This window comes from Propithecus coquereli, unplaced genomic scaffold, assembly GCF_000956105.1.
Source record: "Propithecus coquereli isolate 6110/MARCELLA unplaced genomic scaffold, Pcoq_1.0 Scaffold608, whole genome shotgun sequence".
NCBI classification, from domain to species: domain Eukaryota; kingdom Metazoa; phylum Chordata; class Mammalia; order Primates; family Indriidae; genus Propithecus; species Propithecus coquereli.
Genome location: NW_012152041.1, coordinates 1,095,752 through 1,118,229, shown reverse-complemented (window position 1 = coordinate 1,118,229; position 22,478 = coordinate 1,095,752). Strand labels below are relative to the sequence as shown.

Here is a 22,478-nt window from a genome sequence, read left to right as displayed (position 1 = left end):
GCGTAGCACACAACGGTTGCGGACAGTACATAGCATCGATAACGATGCTAAACAGCTATGTTACTGGTGTGTGTCTTTATTACACTACACTATTTTTGTGGTTGTTGTAGAGTGTTTTCCTGCTTATATAAAGTCAACGGTAAAACAGCCTCGGGCAGGTCCTTCAGGAGGTGTCCAGGAGAAGGCATTGTTCTCACAGGAGATGGCAGCTCGGTGAGCGTTATTGCCCCGGAGACCTTCCGTGGGACAAGACGTGGAAGTGGAAGAGAGTGGCGTTGATGATCCTGGCCCTGCGTAGGCCTAGGCTGATGTGTGTGTTCGTGTCTTAGTTTTTAATAAAAAAGCTTAAAAAGTAACAATAAAAAATTCTAAAAATAGAAAAAGCTTATGGAATAAGGATGTCAAGAAAGAAATATTTTTGTACAGCTGTGCAATGTGTTTGTGTTTTAAGCTACATGTTATTGCAAAAGAGTCAAAAAGTTAAAAAAATAGAAACATTATAAAGTAGAAAAGTTATAGTACACTACGGTTAATTTATTATTTAAAAAAGAAAAATTTAAAAAAATAAATTGCGTGTAGCCTAAATGTGCAGTGTTTATGAAGCCTGCAGCAGTGCACAGCGGCGTCCTAGGCCTTGGCGTTCACTCACCACTCACTCACCGACCCGCCCGGAGCAACTTCTAGTCCTGTGATCTCCACTCACCGTGTCCTATGCAGGCGTTCTGTTTAAAAAAATCATCTTATATGTGGCATCTCTACTGCACCTTGTCTATGTTTAGATGTACGTAGATTCACAGATACTTACCATCGTGTTACAGTTGCCTGCAGCACTGAGCGCAGTGACACGCGTGCAGACCCGTAGCCCAGGTGTGCGCGGGAGGCTGAGCCACCAGGTTTGTGTGAGTGCACTCTGTGATGTTTGCACGACAAAATTGCCGGTGACACATTTCTCAGAATGCGTCCCTGTCGTTCAGTGACATGTGACTGTACTTAACGTGGTGTGAGGACTGAGGTAATGTGTAGTGCACTGTCCTGAGCCTCACTGCCCAGGTCGCATGGGAAGTGCGCTCCCGCTGTGCCGCCAGCTCTGAGAAGCCCTGAAGAGCGGGTGAGCCTTTGAGCTCCCACCCCGCCTGCGAGACTGGCGCAGCAGGTCTGGGGATCTGCATTCCTGACAAGCCCCCGGTGGACTGGGGGGGGGGGCTGGGCCAGGCTTCTCGTACAGCCTTAGATGACAGGGCAGTCAGGCAGCATTCTGTAAATACTACAGATTTTTAATACATCAGAAGTCATCTCTGCTAGGCCTACGATTTCTTTTTCTTTCAGTCTCTTATTAACATTTATTGAATGCTTTCAGAGTCTCAACTATTATGCTATTAATAAACCCATTATTGACATCATCTCATCTAATCCTCGCTTTTTCTCATAGAAACTTCCAACCAGCCGCATGGCTGTCTCTCTCAGTTCATAACAGCCTGAGCTCGAAACGTCACCTTTTCAATGAGGACTTGCCACACATTTTAAAATCCACCCCTGTCCTTTGATTTCTCAGCACATCTTAGCCTCTTTTCCTGCTTTTTTCCCTTCAAAAAGTCTTTATCACTATTGAGTATACTGTATATTTCATTCATTTCATTTGCCATCTGAATATTCTCCATGCTATGGAAGTTTGAGAAAGACAGGGATTCCTTCCTTTTCTTCCTTCCCCCTTTCTTCTTTCCTCCTTTCTTCCTTCCTTTCCTCCTTCCCTCCTTCTTTCTTGTGCTGTTTACTGTGGTTTCCCTAGTCTTTATAACAGTGCCTGACCCATTCTAGGTGCTCAATTAAAACATGTTAAACACATGAAGGAACCAGCTCAGGAAGTAGATACTTCACTTCGCAGATGGGAGGCTAAGCTTCAGGAAGGACTGGTAACCTGGCCAAGATTGCACAACCAATAGGAGGCTGAGAAAGAACAAGAGCCCAGGTGTGTGTGGCTCCAGAGCCCGTGCTCCCAACCAGGGTGAACAACTGATATCTACAGTGTATTGTGTTGCCAGATGATTTTGCCCAACTGCAGGCTGGCGAAAGTGCTCAGATCACGTTAGGGTAGGGTGGGTTAAGCTATGATATTTGGTAGGTCAGGTATCAAATGCATTTTGACTTACGGTTCTGAATTTACAGTGGGTTTATCAGGATTTAACCTCGTGGTACGTTGAAGAGCATCTGCATCCCCTTATTACCTTTTTGACGTCTGCGGGATCTGTAGTGACATCTCCTGTTTCATTGCTAATGCTGGCAACCTGTGTCCTCTCTGTCAGTCTTTCTCGTGGTTACCAGTTTGGTTGATTTTTCTTTTTTGAAGAACCAGCTTTTGTTTCGTGGACATTCTCTACGTCCTATGTATTATTTTATTTCCTTTGAGACTTCCTCTTTGGCCCATGGGCTAACGTTCCTTGTTTAGTTTCCAGGTGTTTAGAAATTAAAAGAGTTTGTACCGGTCTCTAAATTTTTTCCATTAAAAAAGGGTCTAATCTCACCTAACATTTCTAACATAATACAGCCACCATTGGCCAGCAGCGACAGATTGCTCGGGTGTGGGTGACTGAGCTGTGAGCTTAGGCTAAAGCTGCATCTGATTGGGGGAAATTAGGCCTTGGATTTCCTTTCTGCTCAGGGAGGCACCTTTGATCCTTGACCTCCAGAGTCTGGCCCGGGCTCCTAGCAAAGGCTGATGGCCATGTACAGTCACGTGCTTGTGGAGGCAGGGAAGTTTCCTTCTTTTAGTTATGTCTTCACTGGAGGTCATAGAGAGGGAAAGCTCTCTGGAGCAGAAGAAAGCTGATTGATTGGCTTTGAAAGTCTGGAAGGCTCCATGTAATTTAATCTGACTTCTATTTGAATATAGTCCTTAGTATTTTAACTTCTAGTGGTTCCATAAAAGTTTTGGATGGTGGGCACCCTAGTTCTTTCTCTCTCTAGTTTTGTCTCTCTCTCTTTCCCTAAGAGTGCCTTATACTGTCATCAGATTTCTTTGGTAACTTTGCCAGTAATGTAACAGTATTCTCACATGCGAGGCACCGAGAGTGCACTGAGAAGACAGGCAAAGGCATGTCTTGGCCCTAGGGGAATCATCAACTAACCCAGACAGATGCTTGCTTGCAACGTGATTCTGTTCTGATAAAATAAGATGCAATTTGAAATCTAGCCCCTAATTCAAGCTAAAAAAACAACTGTCATGGTTCTATTTATAGCTTATTTCTTGATTTCAGCAACTTTCCTATCCAAGTTAGAACCAGTCCTCCCTCACACCCAATGCGTGTGGGGATAACAAATGAGTCTGACTTACTGCCTAGTTCCATATGAGGTAAACACAATAAAAGCACGTTAAACTAACTTCTATTCAATAATATAAGCAGATGTCCAGTTTAATTTTCTTTTATTGTGGTAAAATATACATAACATAAAATTTACTATTTTAAACATTTTTAAATGTACAGCGCAGTGACATTAAGTATACTGTTATTATGTGCAACCATCACCGCTATCCATCTCTAGAACTTTTTTATTATCCCAACTGAAACTTTGTACCCATTAAACATTAACTTCCCATTTCTCTCATCCCCTAGCCCCTGGCTCAGTTTCAATTTTATTTTTATGGTAAGGGTTAAATGAACATGTGACCCTTGGAAGGCTTATAAAGCACGTGCTCCAACTCTTTCTCTCTGTTCCCTTTTTCGCAATAATCTTTCATAACAGACCCAACACTGTGTGTATTAGACAGATTTCTATCCCTATATTATAGATCAGGAAATCAAGATAGGCCCCGTAAGCTAATGTCTACCTTTCACTGCACAATTCTTGCTTAGCTTTTCCTTCTTGCCTAGGCAAATTACCTGCCCGCCAAGAATCAGGTAACATTTCATGGCCTCTTTTGCTGGCTCTCGCCCTCCCCTGGAATTTCTGAGATTCCAGCCCCCTGCAGGTGACTAGTAGATGATTACACCTATGGTTCTGCTGCGGTCAATTTGTGCTCCAGTGGCATCAACAAGGAACCTGCTGAGGGTGTTTAACTACGAGGGAGTGAGGTCTCTGGCTGTGAAGTGTTCTTAGCCTAAGTTCCAGGCTTCACGCCACCTCTCCGCAGCTGTCTGACTTTGAGCAGACTGCTCAGTCCCTTGAAATCTCAGCTTCTTCACTGTAAAAGAGCAATGCGGGTAATAGCAGACTTGGCATTGCCACTGAGATGTCTGATAGGCACCTCAAACTCAACAGAATGAACTGGAAATCTTGATTTTTTTTTTTCCCTCTTGAACTGGTTTCTTCTGCAGTCTTCTTTGATTGACTAATGCGTCATCATCTGACAGACAACATGACAGAAACCTAAAGGAGTCCTTCATTCCTTCTGTCCCTTTTCATCAGGAAGTCCTATTGACTAGTTCAGAGTCACGCTTTGTTATGTACATCCCACTTCTCTCCAATTTTACAGCCGCCATCCTGGCTCAGGATCCAGCTGGTCTACCTGCTTTCATTCTTGGTCCTTCTCCAATGCATCCTTAATAATACAAATAAAGATAAGAATAAAAATGCTTTCATAGTGCTTTCTCTGCCAGCCACTGTTCTAAGTACATCATATATATTAATTTATTTAATCCATGTACCAGTTAAAGGCAAATCCCCCACTTAAAACTAATCCATGGCTTCTCTTTGTTTTAAGAATAAAATGTGAGCTTACTATCTTCCTAGGCAAGATTCTGAATTATCTGACTTCTCCCTGTGGTCTCCTAGCCCGCTGTATCCCCTCGCTCTCCAGAGGCTGACAACACTGCCTTCCTTTTTATTCCTCAAGCATGGTCTCGAATCTTTGCCATTTCTGTTCTTCTATTTTGTCTCCCAACTCTTTGCATGGGAGCTAAATATTTAAAACAAATGATCTCATGGAGATGGAGGAGAATGATGGTTTATCAGAAGCAGGGATGGGTAGCGGGGAGAGGGGGATACAGTAGGGATGACTAGTGGCTGCAAAAATATAGTTAGATAGTTAGAAAGAACAATATTTGATAGCACAACAAAGTGGCTATAATCAACGATAAGTTAGGACATACTTCAAAAATAACTAAAAGAGTAGAACTGGAAAGTTCCTAACACAAAGAAATTATAAATACCTGAGGAGATGGATACCCTAATTTCCCTGATTTTATTAATTCACATTTTTTAACTGTAAATCATTTCTGCTCATGGAGAGGTTAGAAGGGGCTTTTACTATTTCTCCTCTTTTCAAACAGACTTTGGGTGTGAGAAAGACTTTTCTGTCCTAACAACCCCAACCTTGCTGGGGATGGAAGTCTAAACTTGCTCTGACACATTATAAAAGGACTCTTATGAGCAGGGGACTAAAATCAATCTTGTAATATACTAATTATGCCTAGTGTTATTTTAAACAGATATTTTTAAAATTAAAAAATGTATAAAAACATTTTTTCTGATCTCTGATTCTTGATTCTGAAACTTCTGCCTGCCATATGTCTGAAACACATCATCAGCCCCATGAATAAGAAACATATTCCAATGAAATGAGCCAAAGAAACAAGGTTAAAACTAGATAAAGCCACATGTAGGATTTTCTAAATCATTCTTGTCATCCTGAGGATTCTGGATCCTAGGACAGTAACACATGTTTCCTTTATCCTGACACCCCAAAGTATGTCTCCTTTCTTGGGCATAAGAATATCTAGAGTTCCATGTAGGTGACCACACTGTGCAGTGAGGAGTGGGCCCTGCTGTCATGCTCACAATGACCAAATTGCGTTGATCCTGTTTTAATCCAACACATTGCTCCAATATTAACTTGTAAATGAATATATTTGCTTTCTGGACACATTCCAGGAAGGCCAGAGAAACTGGCTTCTTATCCATATGGAATAATCCAGTGGTGAATTTCTTTTAGGATAGATCAAAATTGATCTAGAATATAATCTTAATATACGTGGATCCTTCAGACCAGACCAAAAAGGAATCTGGGCTGCAAGATTTCATGAAGAAAAATGTGGGAAATGCAACATTGACGGTTGGTGGATCTGCTCTACATTATCTGAGACTGGAGCCCAGAGTTGGCCATGGTCAACTTAAGTGGAGATGAAGCAAGGACCTCCTCCTGGGGTGCATGTGCTTAGTATAGATATGCGTGGTTCTAAGTGTTAGGGTGGGAACTTGTAGTGTGGGACGGAGAAGAATTCTTGACACAAAGATTAGGACAGGTTTGAAGCAAAAAGTTCATTTTACTTTTCAAGGGAGGAAACAGCACGGCTCAAAAGAGAGAAGTGCTGGCCCTGAGGGTAAGGGGTTTGGGGTTTTTATTGGGATAAAGGGAAAAGAAAAAAATATTTTGAGCTGATAACAGGGGGCAGCTGTGAAATGGCTGTGTTTTCTTTCTTTTTTTTTCTTTCTGGCTTTATCAGGGTCCTTAGAATGTGGTCTGGTGGGAACTGGGTGAGAGTCATGCTTCTTCTATCTGCTCAGTTCTTTTCAAGTGCTGTAAAACAAATTCTTAAAGACAGCAAGTTAAGCCAACGGTGGTTAATCAAACAAAGGGGCACTTGTGTGCTGTGACCTTTCTTTTTTCTGTTAATTTATTATTCTCTGTTAGAAGAGTTTATTTTTATCTGTTAGATAGTTTATTAGCAATGCTGCCCTTTCATTCCCTCCTTTCTTTCGTTAAAATTGATATTCTTATCAATGGAGGAGGAGGAGGAGGAGGAGGTAGAGAGGAAAGAGGAGGAGGATGACGACCTCCTGGAGACCCAAGGCAGGATGACAGGAAAAGGGCCCCTCCTAGCCACAGGGAAGCACCATCACCATCAAGGTCCCTGGAGACCCAGGGAGATCTCACTTCCTGGAAGTGACATCCTGGACCTTCCCTGGAGGGACATCTCCACTCCCACCACTCCAAAAACACCTGGAGTGAGGAGGCCCAGGTGTCTCTGATGACCTCCTTCTCTGAAGGCCATGCAGTCACCGGCTCACACAGCCCTGTTGGAGGTGTCCTGCCTCCTGGGCTGCCTGACCCAGGTGCAGTAGTGCTCTCTCACCCAGGCCGCTCCTGGCTACTAGAGAAGTGGGCCACGGGACTGCTGCAGGGAGGCCATCGGTCCAGCTCTCCAGGCCTGCTCCAGGCGCTGATGTCGGGGAAGGAGATGCAGGGTGAAGAGACTGCACAGGTGACACCCAGGAGCTCTTCTCCACCCAGAGCTGCCAGGAATAGGCCCTGCAAAAGAAAAATGTCCCTATCACTGCTGTTACCACTGTTGTGGGACAGAGGCGAGCTGCCCCCACCTCCGAAGCTTCCCTGTATAGCTGCTGAGGAAGATCGAGGCACCTCGGAGGAGCGCATTGCATGTCAAAGAAAGACCAAGATCTTGCAGGAGAAAACAGAGGCTCTGGGGGAGAAGACAGAGGCCCTGGGAAGCTGCAGCGCCACCCAGCCTGCCCCCTCTCCCCATCTGCTGCTGAGATGGCAGAATCCCAGCCCTTGGCCGCATCCTACACTTTCCAGGGCCCCGTTCTTCTTCCCTCCCCTGACTTGGCCGACCTGGCTGCTGGACCTCTGATCCTGCGTGTCCCTCCACCTTCCTCCACAACGTTCACAGTCCCTAGCTCTCCTCTGCCTGTTCCTGAGAACTTTTTCCTCCCTTTAGGGCCAGTTTCACTGTGGGGCTTCCATCTAAGGAGAACGGGGGCCTTGCTCACCCAGTCCCAGCTACAGGCCTCCCACTTCCAACCTGCCCCAAACTCCTAGCCCCCTACCATTCTCAGTGATGCCACCCTTGTGCAGAACTGAGTCCCCGCACCCATGTGTGTGGATTCCTCTCCTCCTCTTTTCTTCCCCATCCCTCCTCCCCTTTCCTTCCCCATGCTTCCTTCTCCTTCATTCCCCATCCTTCCTCCCCCTACCTTCCTCCTTTTTCCCTCCTTATCCCTCTTCCTTCTTTCATCCCCAGTCATTCTCCTCCATCTCTCCTCCTCCCTCCTTCCCCATCCTTCCTCTTCCTTCATTCCCCATCCTTCCTCTTCCTCCCTTCCCTGATCATCCTTCTCCTCCTCCTTCAACCATCCTCCTGCTCCCATTCCTATCCCTTCTCCTCCCTCCTTCCCCATCCCCCTCCTACTTCCATCCCCTCCCCTCCTCCTCTTTCCCTCCCCATCCCTCCTTCTTCATTCCCTACCCTTTCTACTCTTTCCTTCCCCTGTTGTCCTCTAGTCCCTTCTACCAGAAATCCCGTTTTTATCATGGGCACGTTTACCCCTTTGGCAGCAGCCATGTCTACCACCAGGGCCAATACATCTGCCCACTTGACCCAGCAGCCTACTTTGGACCCTGAGGATGGAAAGGGACACCACTCCCCATCTATGGCTGCTATTTTCAGCTTTCCTGCAAGTTCTAGCGTGAGCTCTCCTCCACGTTCCCAAATCCCTGCGCTGCAGAACAGAGGCGCCCTGCAGAGACCAGAGTCCCCATCAGTCCATCTGCACTTACGGTCCGCTGCCCCACCTCAAATTGTAACCATAACCATCTCATTGGCCTAGAAACCGCCCATTGGCCCACATTTGGGTGCCCTGATGGGCAGTAGCAGGGAGCCTCTTTTTGCAGGGTGTCCTGGTGGCATTTATGAGCCTCTCCATCACGGTTCCTCCAGTTTCCTCCACTCTGGTTGGCAGGGCCCCTGCAATAGCATTACCTGCGCCTGCCTTTGACACCAGTGCTGTGGATACCACCCCTCTTTCCAAGGCTGTCATCTTTCGGTGTCCTGTCTCCAGGAAGAATGATATCCCTTTTTACACGGGGCTTCCTGGAAACACACTGCCCAGTGGCAGCATTGCCTCAGTGCAAGTCTCCAATGGCATGGGCATGCCTGGACAGTGGGTCAGTGGACCAACTGCAACCTCCAAGCATTGTCTTAATCCAGGAGCCATCCCTCAGCCCCCTGATGGACAGCAATGGTCTCACCAATCTTTCATGTGGGGAAGGAAGCAACGAAAGAACAAGCTATAGGCCTGGCCTCTCCTGCAGTCCATCCACCCAGTGCCAACCTGATGCCATCGGTTTTGCTGATTGGCCTATCAACACCCAGCCAACACTCCAGGTGCTTTTCCCCTTCTCACAGACAAGACATCTGGCTTGGAGTTGCCACCAGGATGCCTGGCACTGGGGACAGTACTGCATTGTTGGCCAGCACCAGTCCAGGCCAACTGGTGTTGATGAGACCTGCAGCCCCTGTGAGTGGTGGGAGCTTTGGACTCCATGTGTCCGCCCCAGGCCCCTGCTATGTGCAGGTTCTCCCTTCCCCTAACCCACTTTCCTCAGTGGGCCCTTTTCTTTCCCACACAGTGTGTATAAAACCCTTCTTCTGTTAATCTGCCTCTGCTCCTGTGTCTTTGCCCTTTGAGTCAACTGTGGAGGAAGAATTGGCATGTATGAGGGGTGATGTGTTGAGCCAGACTTTACACAAACTGTCCTGATTCCCGGGGAATAGCATGTGGAAGTAGCTACTCTGCATCACCCTCACCTCTTCCCTCTGTTCTTCTCTCCAACCATCCTGACCTCATTGGAGGCCAGATCCTCCTTGATGTGTGTGAGGAAACGCACTTTCTGATTTTACTCTTTAAAAATGCATAAATGCCTTTTTGTTGTGTGTCTGTGTTTAGGTGAGACTTAGGCCAGTCGTGCTCACACATTCCCACTTCACCCAGAGTGCTGGGCTTGGCATCCAGCTTCTTGCTTCTAGAGGAGCAAAGCAAGGAAGAGCTTGTGTCTGTTCTATAATTATTGAAAATTTAATCTTACTTAGCATTTCTCATGTTGCTTAAAAATATCAGAAAAGATTCTCTTTGATATTTGGCCTGGCTCTGGTGTAAACACTGGGACATCAAATCACAGCAGTTACCATCACACCTAGCTCTGGCTGACCCTTGAGTCCTACTATGTCTCCACTAGACTTCATTGCTGAAAATTCCATCTTTCCTAAGGCATTTCACAACCCAGGGAAACCATCTGGAGATGGAGACAAGAGGAAAGTACAGCGTTTCCCTCAGCTTCTCACTCATTTCATTAAACATTTATTCAATGATGACTCTGCACTAGACTCCCTGTTAGGCCCTAGAGATATAGAATTGAGAGACATCTCTTGCCCCAGAAAAATTTACAATGCAGTGGGAAAGACAGACGATTGGACCAAAAGTTCAACTGAACGGGTAAGCACTCAGATATAGGCAGTGGGTAAGAAGAACGTAGACTACTCCCAGGGGAAATGAACCATGAACTGCACCTTTGGGGGAGAAGGGAACAGTCAAGTGTGGAAGGACTCTTTCCAGGTCAAAGCAATAGCATTTTAACAGTGAGGGGAGGGAGACGACCAGGTAGTGGGACAGCTGACAGGTGTCCTGGTGTGGCTGCAGAGCAGAGCCAAAGCTGGGAGATGCACCTGTAGGGTTCAACAAGGGAGGGCAGAATATGGACAAACTTAAGTACTACGATGAGGTTGTCCATTTTCCTGAAAGTGTGGGAAATCAGGAAAGTGTTGCGAGCAAAAAGATGACAAAATTTTATGTAGATTTTAGAAACATTCTTGTGACTGTGTGAGAAGGAAGAATTAAGTGGTGAGAGAGCAGAGTCAAGGAGGTTTAGTGACACTGTAGTGACCCAAGCAAAGGTGAAACAATGAGCCCCTGGTCTAAAGGAGTGGACATTGGGGATGGTGAGGAGGTAAGAGGGAAGAGAAGTGGGTGACCCCAAGCAAGGAACCCAGCTCTATTCTAGCCATCTGGCTCAGATAGAGGAACATGAGCGATTTTGGTAAAAATACAAGTTCTACTTTTAACAGCATGAGATGCGTGTGGAAGATGCAGGTACTACTTGGAAGGCAGTTCATTCACTCATTTATCTATTTAACACATTTCTTGAGCAACTGGAATGTGCTGTGCACTCTTATAGGTAGTGGCATCAATTAGAAGAAAGGCAAAATTCCTCACTTTGTGGACTCTACATTCTAATTCTCCAACTAGAGAAAAGAAACAAAGGTGATTGGGCAAGTGGAGCTGCAAACCCATCTCCAGTATCACACATCTGTGGAAACTTCCAGTCAGGCTTAAGGCCCAGTTACAGTACGTATTTCTGAGGATCAGTAGTGCTCTCCGTGTGTTGGCTGACAAAGGCACAATTGCTGCACTTATTAGACTCCATTTGTCAGCTCCTTTATTGCACAGTTGTCCATGGGATTTATTAGGTATCTAATATATTTGCAGTATTTAGGTACAATTTCAGGAGCTGCTCCTGCCTGAAATCTCTCATTTAGGAGTTGACATTTTCTAGTGGAGACTAAAAATAATTCAACTGAGGCTGGTGATCAGGCACCTGCTTTTCCACTCTGCTTCATTCGAATCTCCATGCCCCTTGGGGCTCACATCTGTGGCACCAGATGTTTTCTATCTTCACTATGCACAGGAACCAGGGCTGCAAATGTAACCGGCAGGTCCATCAGCTTTTTCATTTCTTTCCCACCTGATTGTTTAAGAGGGACTTGGTAGAGACTGTGTGTTTCGATGTTTCGCAAAGCTCAGTGGTGCTCAGACAGCATTGGAATTCTACCCCGGAGAAACTGATGTGCTATTAATTGATTCCTTTTCTTATAGGACTGTGAAGAGGTTCATCTATCACACAGTTACTCCAGGTTTCTCTGAGTGCACTGCCAAGAATCTGTGTTAGACTGGCAATTCCCCACCTTTCCTGTTGGAGGGTAGTTTGCATTCCACAAAATGAAGTCCACACTATATGAGAAATTTGGTCTAATCTCTCATCTATTGATGAAGTCATAAAGTTTGACTCTCTGATACTGTAGTGGAAGAAAGGAATTGGTGCCCAAACCCTGGGTCATATGTTTATACATCTCCTAGTTCCTCCTCTGTCCTTTAACTCTGTTTAGATTGCCTTTGGCCATAGAGAATTCTTCAATTTGTGTCACATCAAATCCTCTATCTTTTCCTTTATGCTATTTCAGTTTCGTGGTCTGCTTAGGGAAAGACTTCCTCATACCAAGAATATGATTTCTCATGCTAGTCTACATTATTCTAAGTATTTTATCTTACATTGGAATACTGCCAAATATATGTCATACAGGCAGTCCTTGCTATGTAAAGTTCACATGTGCATGAATTTTAGTTACCATTAGTTAAATAACCCAGTACTCCAAGAACATAATTCAAATTTTATTTACCACCATATATTAACTGTGAGAAATTGCACACAGTAGAAATTTCACAAATCGCTGTACAGTCCACACATCACTTTGTAAATACCAGATGTGCATCACAACAGTGACCAATCAAGTCACTTCTTTTACAGTCAGTTGGTGATTGGTCACACAATTCACACACACACACACACACACACACACACACACACACGTCGTTGTGCTGCCTCCTTGTTCCCCAGTGATAAGTCTACCTGACATGTCACAAAGCTGCATAATTGACAGAGAGAGAGGCAACAAAGCAAAAGTGCAGCAAAGAAACACATAGTGACTACACTGGAAGTGAAATTCCGTAGAATGTAGAAGAGTTGTAGGAGAAAGAGCTGAAGTGGGAACACTGACTCTGTAGACATTACAGAGATTAAATATGTAGCCCAAGGATCCCAGTAAAGGCAGAATCAACATAAATGAGGAAAGCAGTTGTGACAAAAGGATGAAGATGTCCCACAGTAAGTGACAACACAAAACTTCACAGGACTCTCAGATATAGTTCATGGCAATGAAAGCACAAAATAAAACATAAAGTGTTGGAAGTTGAAGGATAAACTTTAGAATGAACTAAGACAATTTGCCAAGGTGGAACAAAGATTCTTGCTTCTTGTAAGGAATATCATAACAGTAGGGCAAACTCTATGGAAACTACTCTCGATGAGTGGTTCTATTTCCCTGCCTTTAAAATAGACTCTAATATTTTTTAGAGCAGTTTTAGGTTTACAGGAAAATTGAATGGAAGATACAAAGATTTCCCATATGCCACTGCCCACGCAAATGCACAGCCGCTCCCGTTATTAACATCTCCACCAGAGTGGGACATATTTCACAATTGATGAACCTATACTGAATCATCACTGTCACTGAAAGCCCATAGTTGACATTAGGATTCACTCTTGGTGTACAGTCTATGTGTTTTGACAAATGTACAATGACAGGAATCCACCATTACCTCATACGGAATAGTTTCACTGCCTTAAAAATCCTCTGTGATTTGCCAATTCAGCCCTCCCTTGCCCCTAACTCCTGGCATCCACTGATCTTTTTACTGTCTCCGTAGTTTTGCCTTTTCCAGAATGTCATATGGTTGGAATCATACAGTATGTAGCCTTTTCAGACCGGCTTCTTTCATTTAGTCATATGTATAAGGCTCCTCTATGTCTTTTCATGGCTTGATAGCTCATTTCTTCTTAGTGCTAAATAATATTCCATTGTATGGATGTACCACAGTTTATTTATCCATTCATCTACTGAAGGACACCTTGGTTGCCTCCAATTTTTCCAATTGTGAATAAAAATGCTATAAACATCTTTGAGCAGGTTTGTATGGACATAGTTTTCAACTCTTTTGGGTAAATACCAAGGAGCACGACTCCTGGATTATACAATAAGACTTACTCTATTTAATTTTTTTTTTTCCACTTGGAACATATATGCACAAGTAATCAGAATAATCAATTTTTTGCCTGGGGAATTCATCAGCCATAGCCAACAATCATCAATCCATGGCCAATCCTATCCCATCCACACACCAATTCATCCCCTGTGCTTGAATTATTTTGGGGCAAATCTCAGACATTATATCATTTCTTCCATTAATAGTCTTAAAAGATAAGGACTTTTCACTCTGCCATAACCACAAATCATTAACATACCTGAAGTGAATTCAGAAAATATCAATCCTTGATATCATCCATAAGGCAGTGTTCAAATTCCAGTTATCTCATGCTTATTATACATACTTTTATAGTTTTATATTTGATCAATTCCAATAAGGTGCACACTCTGTCATTGTTTGACATATCTTACAAATATTTATAGCTTTCCCCTTTTATCTTTTTTTCTTTGAAGTTTTCTTTTTGAGAAACTGGATGGTTTGTTTCCTTGAGTTTCCTGCTGTATCCCCGTTGCTGTTTGTTTCTCCGTTGTGCAGTTGTACACGTTCTCCCAGCCTTTGCACTTCCTATGAGTCATAGAGTCTTGATCAGATTCAAATTCTATTCTTTTGACAAGAGGACATCATTGGTGGTGTCCTATTCTCAAATCCGGGTCTTCTAGAATAGCTCTGTCCAACAGAACTTCATGCGAGGATGGAAATAGTCTATACTTGTTTTGTAGAATAATAGCAGCATCTAACTCCATGTGGCTATTAAGCACTTGAAATGTGGCTAGTGCAACCAAGGAATTAATTTTTAAATTGTTCGTAATTTTAATTAAATATAATTTAAAATTTAAAAAGCTACATGTGGCTAGAGGCTACCACATTAAACACCACAGCTCTAGTTTCTGAAGCCATCATTGTTGAGCAAAGTTGGCCCATGGGGCTGTAGTTAAGGCTGCATTGGACCATTATTAAAAAACAACCAGGCCAGCAACTGCCCTGTCTACATCATGCAGTCAGCGTAGTTGCCTCCTTTAGTGCCTGGAAGGGCCAGAGCCGGGCTCCAGCTCCAACCCCTTCCCTTGGAACTGATGAGAACTCAGCCCTGTGTGAGTCTCTTACAGGCTGGGACCTGGGCACTGGCTTCCTCTTCCTCTTCATCTGTGGAGGTTCCCAACAGCCCTAGCCCTCAGGAAAATGGACACCAATCATACAAATGCTTATGGCTGTCTTTTGAGTCCTCTGAAGAACCTTTTGACTATATTTGGTTTTAGTTTTTCAAATGAATATCGACTGCCTTGAAAAGGATCTTTACTATGGGTAATATAAAGAAAGGCAGGATCTAAATGGAGACGTCATCCAAGGAAAACCAGTGTTTCCAATAGGATGTGGCTGCTTCTGGGCTGACACGAGCCTTTCTTTCAGGTGACTATGATTCTGTGAAACACACTCATACCCGACTCTTCTTTCCGTCAAGGCACACAGAAGGCTGAGTTTCCTGTCCCTCTCTGTGGCGGGGTGGAGCCATCTGCCCAGTTCTGGCCCATCCACTGTGAGAGGGGGCGGCAAGTGTTCCAAGCGTCCCTTTTTCTGTCAGATAAGAAGTCTCCCTCGGGTTGGGTTCTTGATGGAAGATGCTAAAGTAGAAGACACGTTCCAGACGAAGGACATGTCACGTGAGGGAGACATAAACCTTTGTTTTTATTTTTCAGCTACTGACATTTTAGGAGTATTTGTTACCACAGTGAAATGCAACCTGTTCTAATTAATGCACCTCCTTTAAACCTAGCAAGAGGACAGCTCAATGTAGCACGAAGAGATGGCATATACAGATTACAGTCCATGTAGCACAAAAAAGAGAAGAAACTTATTGAAGCCGACAACTGGCTTTCTTGAGGATTGAGTCTTCACAGTCGGATCTGCTCCTCTCTCCCCAGGACTCCACTGTACCTCCAGAATCTTCGTCATGGGCGTTCATTGCACAAAATAAGGATTCACGGCAGTGGCAATGTAAAGCGGTAAGACACACCTTCAGTTTGACTACAAAGTGAGTGTTATATCTACATATATTTATTTTTGTGATTAATTAATACTTCTTGCTTGCTAAACTAGACTGTAAAATCCATGACAGTAAGGACCACATCAATTTATCACCGTATTCCTAAATAACTGTTAATGAATGAATAAATATATATAGACATGTATCAGTGAGGATTCCTTGAGTGTTTCAAGGGGTGTGGAGCGGCTCTCTATGTACAAAAGCACAGTATGAGGTGGGGTGGTGGGTGAGGAAGGCTTGTGGTGTGGGTCACCAGCCACAGACAGTGGATTTCCTGACTCAGAGCTCAGAAGAGAGAAACCTCCGTGCCTGAAATCTATGAACAGGAGAAATGTTTGCAAGTATACCACTGTAAAGCCAAATGTGAAAGTACATCTCAGCAACATAAAAAACAATATATATGCATTATAGAAACGCTCCTTGACTTAACAATGGGGTTATGTAGTGATAAACCCATCGTAAGTTGAAAATATCCTGAGTAGACAATGCATTCAATATATCTCACCTACCAAGCATCGTAGCTTCACCCAGCTGCCTTAAACATGCTTGGAACACGTACATTAGCCTGCACTTGTGCGGAATCATCCGGCAACACCTCTCACTGTGGAGTATCGGTTGTTCACCCTCCTGATCAGGGGGCTGGCTGGGAGCTGCAGCTGCTGCCACTGCCCACCATTGTGATGGTGTTGTACTGAACGTCAATAGCCCAGCAGAAGATAGAAATTCAAAATCTGAGGTATGGTTTTTACTAAATGCATATTGCTTTCACACCATTGTAAAGTTAAAACATTGTAAGTTGAGCCAGCGTAAGTTGGGAGCAGTCTGTCTCTCAGCCATGGCTCAAGGCTCAGTGCCAGCTGGAAGCAGTCGTGGCCTGTGCGCAGTACGTGTGCATGTGCCTTCCTTTCCGAAGGTGTCGGTGCTAATGTAGCCAGTTGTCCCAATATGTAGCAATGAGAAGTGGTCACTTTTAAAACATTTTAAGTGGCTTCTAAAGCAAGTAGTGATAGTTATTCATCATGAAACATTCAAGCATATTTATATATAAATGGAGAGAATCGCACTTCCGCTCTAATAATGCTCTTAGTTTTTATTCAGTTTGAAAGTCTGATGCTGCGATTGGTTTGTAGCACAGCTGTCTTTGGGTCATGAGTAGGCTCACCCTTTAACATCGTCTGAGGCTTTTTGAAGCCATATTATATACATGATTGACATGTAAGTAATAGGTAAATATTGATGATACTGTAAATAATTTTAATTTCAGAATATTTCTCAAATGGTGGAATTTGGGTAAGTGTTTGTATAATTCTTACTATATCTTTAGGGACAGAAAAGATATATAGGAATTAAAAAAAGATATATAGGAATTGGTCTCTACTCGCATGGGAATACAATTAAGGAAACAAGTCTAACAGGATGATTTTCTACCATTTCATATGATTCAATATTATACACCACATTATATGATAAAGAAATATAAATGCTGCAGAAATGTATGGAGGGGAGAGATGGGTTAGCTGAATTAATCTGAGAAGGCTTCCTGTGGGCCTTACAGCTCGAGTTGAATATAGCACCCAGAGGATGGGGAAGGGAAATTAGACAGGAGATTGGGCATAGAAATGTGGGGAAAAGTACACATAGTGCGTGTCCCATTAAGACTAGAGGCTGCGAGTCCTGCAAAATATGGTAAAGGGGGTATGATGAGACAAGCTTACAGAGAACCTAGACAATTTCTGTCATGGAACTTTGAAATGATTCCAAAAACTTACATAGTTTGCTACATGAGCGGCATATGTTTTGCTGTGATGAGAACTTGGAGTCCCCCCTCCCCTTGGGAATGTGATGTGATACCTTATCAGATCTCATATGTGAGTTATTGACCTCAACTACTGGACTCCAAAATACACATAAACCTAAGAGTTTGACAAACACTTTGAGAGCTTAGGCTGTGGCAGGGCTGCACCGTCAGCTGCTTCTCCAAACAGCAAGAGCTCAAGCTGGGGCAGGGCCGCATCCTGTCAGCCTTGGCGCTGATCTCCGGAGCCTCGCCAGCCAACACCAGCACCACCCTCCAGCGCCGAGGGGCCTCGCGTGTGCTCACGGATCTTCATGGTGTTGATCAAGCCTGCTCTTCCAAGAACCTCTTATATAAAGCAAAACCTCAAACTTTAATTAGACTTCATATTCCATGGAGGCCTGCTTCCATTCTAATTGAGCAACTAGACTTTAATAATTGGACTCTAATGAAATTGGAACTCACTATGTGGTTAATGTAACACATTAATAGTACACAATAATGCCATACGCTGTATATTTCTACACTATATATTTATATGCCATACATTATATATTTATACCGTACAGGATATAATGTACACTGTGTACAAAGTAATGATATGCAATAATGTCTATCTAGTGCAGTCCTTCCTCTTCTTTAAGCATTATGAACAAAAGAAAAAAGTTCTCTTTGTGTGGTAAACAACCCATGTGATTTGTGAAATCAGTCTTTGATCATCTCTTTTTGAACTATGCAGAACAATCACCCAGGGAGACTTGTTGGAGGCAGTGGAAAGCTGTGAGAGTCAGTGTATCAGCTGAGAAGATTTGAGCTCCAAGTACTAGAAAATTCAACTCAACTGGCTTTAATAAAGAGAAAACACATATCATGTCTTCACACAGAAGTCCAAATGTAGGGCCTGGGTGGGCTCTTTCTCTGCTGGTTGGCTTGTTCTGAGGCTGGCTCTCCTTATTGTCACAGGATGGCCGCTACAGTGCCAGAAATACAATCCAAATACAACATCCAAATACAACAATGTCCAGATGATAAAGATAGGGCATCCAACCCTGGGTAGCTTTTTAAAACAATCTGTAAGCAAAAAAGCAAACCTTTCCCAAAATTCCCCAATTCACTTTTTTCCCTATCCATTGCCGGAATTGCATGACATGCGTGCACCTAAAGCAATCACTAGCAAGAGGAATGGAACCCCGTAAGACTGGAGCTGGAACCACCTCCCTTGAAATCCAGGATTAGATGGAAGAAAATGGATCTGTGAGTAAGTTTGTATTCTCTTAGGAGAGAAGAAGGGGCATTGGCTGTTGGGAAGGCAGACCAGGTTTTATGTGGCTTGATGCTTATACATTTTGAGCTTCCCCTTTAAGAAAAGGCATATAAAGTAATAAATACAAAATTGGAAATAAAAAATATTTTCATTGAATGAGAAAGGAAACTAGAACCCATCATAAAATTTAAAAAGCTTTCAAATACCATAAATAAAGCAAATCTAAAAAAAAATAAGGTTTTAAGTAATTGCCTGATGTATCTCTATGAAACTTTTTCCTACATTTTTTTGGGGAGGAGCTATATACTCTTTGAAAGTCTCTTCAAATGAGAGTGATTTTGTATATCATTTTATATAATGATGATAGAAAGATAATTCAGTTTTTCTTTGACATGGTGGGTCAAAACATTTTTTTAATTGATAGTTTTAAAAAATTTCTTTCGGCCTGATGACTTGCCATTGGTAATGTCATGTAAAGATTTAGGGTTGTTGCTGAAGTTGAACAAACCCCCACCCATCTTCTTTCATTTCTGGGTTGTAAGATTTCGGAGGACTTTGAGCTGTCTTGTGTGTTGACTAATCTCAAATCCTCTTCATTTGCGACACTCATAAAACAGTTTATTGTCAATGGCCTCATTACAATGTGTATCATGAGTTTTGTGCTAAATTTGTTGATGTCAGTGTTTTGTGCCGTATCAGCAAGAAATTAAAACTGTTTCCAATGTATCCATATGATACAAATTACTAATCAAATTATAAAATGATCTAAGAGCCTATTCATTACCTTTATTCAAAGTTTATCTTTTCTTCTTAATGCTTTTTTCTTCCAAATTGCTGTTTTTTGTTTTATTTATTATTATGTAGACTTGATTTAAATGTAGGAATACATTTGAGTTTTTAGTTTGGTTTTATTTTTAGGAGATCTAGTTTAATTTTATTTGTGTTTAATTGACACATAATAATTGCATGTATTTATGGGGTACATAGTGGTATTTTGATACATGCAATGCATAGTGATCAGGTCAGGCTAATTAGTATGCCCATCATCTCAAACATTCATCATTTCTTTGCGTTATGCTTTTTTTTCTTTTCCCCCAAAATGTTTTGGTATAATCCCAACAATTTCTAAACCTCACTATTTGCTTTCAACCAATGTGGGCACCTTTAGGTGAACCACATACACATGTTCCGCTAAACCCAAACTAAAAGTATCCTCAACTCAACTTCCTGTTATCAGTAGATCATAAAATACCCACAGACACTCCAACATCATTCAATATGAGAGAAATGGGTGAAAAATGACAGGGGTCAAAACCATGGTGGTTAAAATACCGTACAAAAATATGTCATCTTGTAAGGGTGCCTCTCCTTTGGCCTTGGAAAGGAGTCCAGGTAAGTGCCTGGCCTCGGAGTCAAACTACGGGAGCTTGGTCAGCATCTCCCTAGACTCCTGGGTGACAACCACCAGGGGCTGCCATCAGACGTCAGGGAAGTTGGGAGTCCTCAGGAGCAGTGAAGTGAGGAGAGTCTGGAATGAGGGATGGCAGGAACAAGCTATATCTGTGTTCCAGGACAGGCAGTGGGCGGAGGCGGGAGGTAGGAGGTCCTGGAAGCAAACACTGCAGTGCTGGGAGTGGGTGTGGCAGATGAGCGGGTGGGGCAATCTGGATCTGCAGGAAGATGGGGCATTACTGACAGGGACGAAGAGCTTGGAAGGGTGGGATTGTCATATCCCGTAACAAGGCAGAGCTTGGTTTAATCGTGTCAAGAATGGTTGAGACCTAAAGCTAGCTGAGCCCTCCACAAATTTTGGGGTGTAGTTTGGTGCTAAGAGAGGTGCCTTATTTAGGGTTATTCCTTAGAGCATGGCAAAGCTGGAAGGAAATCCAGTTTCTCTGATTCCCTGTTCTTTTCTTTACCCCAGGCTGCCTCCAAAATCCAACCTTTACCTCCCGTTAAGCATTCCAAGCTGGAAGAAGGTATTAATTCTTGCCCAAGGAGAGTCTTCCTGGGAGGTTGCCCCACCAAGTCTTGGTGGGTGGCTTCTCTTATTGATGATCTTATCAGTTGTAGGGAATCTGTGCTGGGTGCTAGGAACATCCATAAAACGGGGGGGTGGGGGGGGTGGGGGGGTGAGAAACCATTGTATTAAGTCTTTCTTTCTCATTTCAGTTCTCCTCCACCCCAGTGCCTCCCACAGACACCTGGTCTCTGGTGCCAAAATACACATTCTTGTGCCTTCAAGCAAAACTAGTTCTTCTGCCAGTGAGAACTCTGTGTCTAAACTTTCTGTTACTTCTCTTTAAAAACCCTTTCTTGGATTTTCACCACACAAAAGTTGGAGCATTTCAGTCAGCATTTTGGTGAGATTGTGAATGCTGCTTCTTGAAGGAGATATTCATTCATTCAACAAATGCGTATCAAATGCTGAAACAGGACAGGCACTGCGGTAGACACTAGAGACACAGCAGTGAGAAAATGTGGTTTTGGTTCCTGCCATCTCGGACAACCATACCAAATAAATCACAAACAAATGTAAAATTGCAACAGTGACCTAAAGGAACAGATATCCAGCCAATACGCACTCACTCTGCTGTAGCAGGTGTTACATATTTAAATGTGCCCACACTAATTGTGGCAGGTCATTCCCTCAGGTAGTGCCATCCTTTCCTCCCCTCTGTACATACAAATGCAGTTCTGCCCCTCGAGAGGTGAGGTCTTTCCCCTCCCTTGAATCAGCGCTGGCCTTGGGACTTGCTTTGACCAAGAGAACGTACTGCAGGGACACTGAGACTTCTGAGCCACGGTCTTAAAAAGACTGGTGGCTTCGGCTTCTACCGTTTTAGAAGCCAGCGGCCATACGAAAAGCCCAACTAGCAGAGACCACCATGCTGTGAGGGAGCCGGCCTGGCCTTGGGAAGGGGCCACATGGAGAGAGCGGCGTCCAGCCAGGTCTCAGCTCTTCAGTGTCCCAGCCAAGGTGCCAGGCTTGTGACGGAAGAAGCCGTCTTAGGTGTTCCTACCCCTGTAGGCACCACATGGAGCAGAAAAACCACCCAGCTGAAACCAGGCCAGGTTGCAAAATTGCGAGGAAGAATACGTTGCTGTTTTAAGTTATTAAGTTTTGGGGAGGGGTGTTACACAACAGTAGACCCGCTGCCATGGACTCCCTGAGGGCCCCCTGCCCTGTGTCTGGACCCCTCAAGCCCTGTCTCCAGGACCCCTAGTACTGTGTCCCCACACCTGTGTTTATGCTAAATGGTCCAGCAGGAAGCCCCCAGGATCTTGTCCCGGCGTCCATCCTGACAGGGCCTGTGTTTGGACTGGTCAGTGCCTGCAAGCACCAGTAAAGGTTCCGACTACGAACTCGGTTACAGGGAGCTATACGATCTTGCAGTGGGGGCGTTTGACCCCTTCCAAGAGGCCAGGAAAGGAGTTCCTGAGTAAGTGGCACTGGAGCTGAGATCTGACCAATGTGAAGGTGTTAATTTGGTGATGAGGAAGGCAAGGAAGGCATGACCCCAGAGAGCTCTGTGGTGGGACGGAAGACGGTGGAAAGCAGGCGGGGGTGGCTGGAATTCACGAAGCGGGAGAGATGCAAGGGGTCTGGAGCTTGGAATGCCCCTGACACAGTGCCCCAGGGCACGGTGGGTGGGTTCAGAGAGCACCCTTCTCTGGGCTGGCCAGTGACCGAGGGGAGCCTGATT

At 43.9% G+C, this 22,478-nt stretch overlaps 1 protein-coding gene across 1 annotated transcript; it reads left to right on the top strand.

Moving 5' to 3' along the window:
• The first annotated feature begins 6,714 nt into the window (after positions 1-6,714).
• On the top strand, positions 6,715-22,121 carry NPAP1 (nuclear pore associated protein 1). The gene is given in 10 exon segments (XM_012659376.1): positions 6,715-6,784; positions 6,787-7,433; positions 7,532-7,686; positions 8,250-8,446; positions 8,449-8,513; positions 8,627-8,895; positions 9,141-9,309; positions 15,591-15,671; positions 20,696-20,750; positions 22,042-22,121. Coding segments are annotated over 10 exon segments (1,788 nt in total).
• The last annotated feature ends 357 nt before the right edge of the window (positions 22,122-22,478 follow it).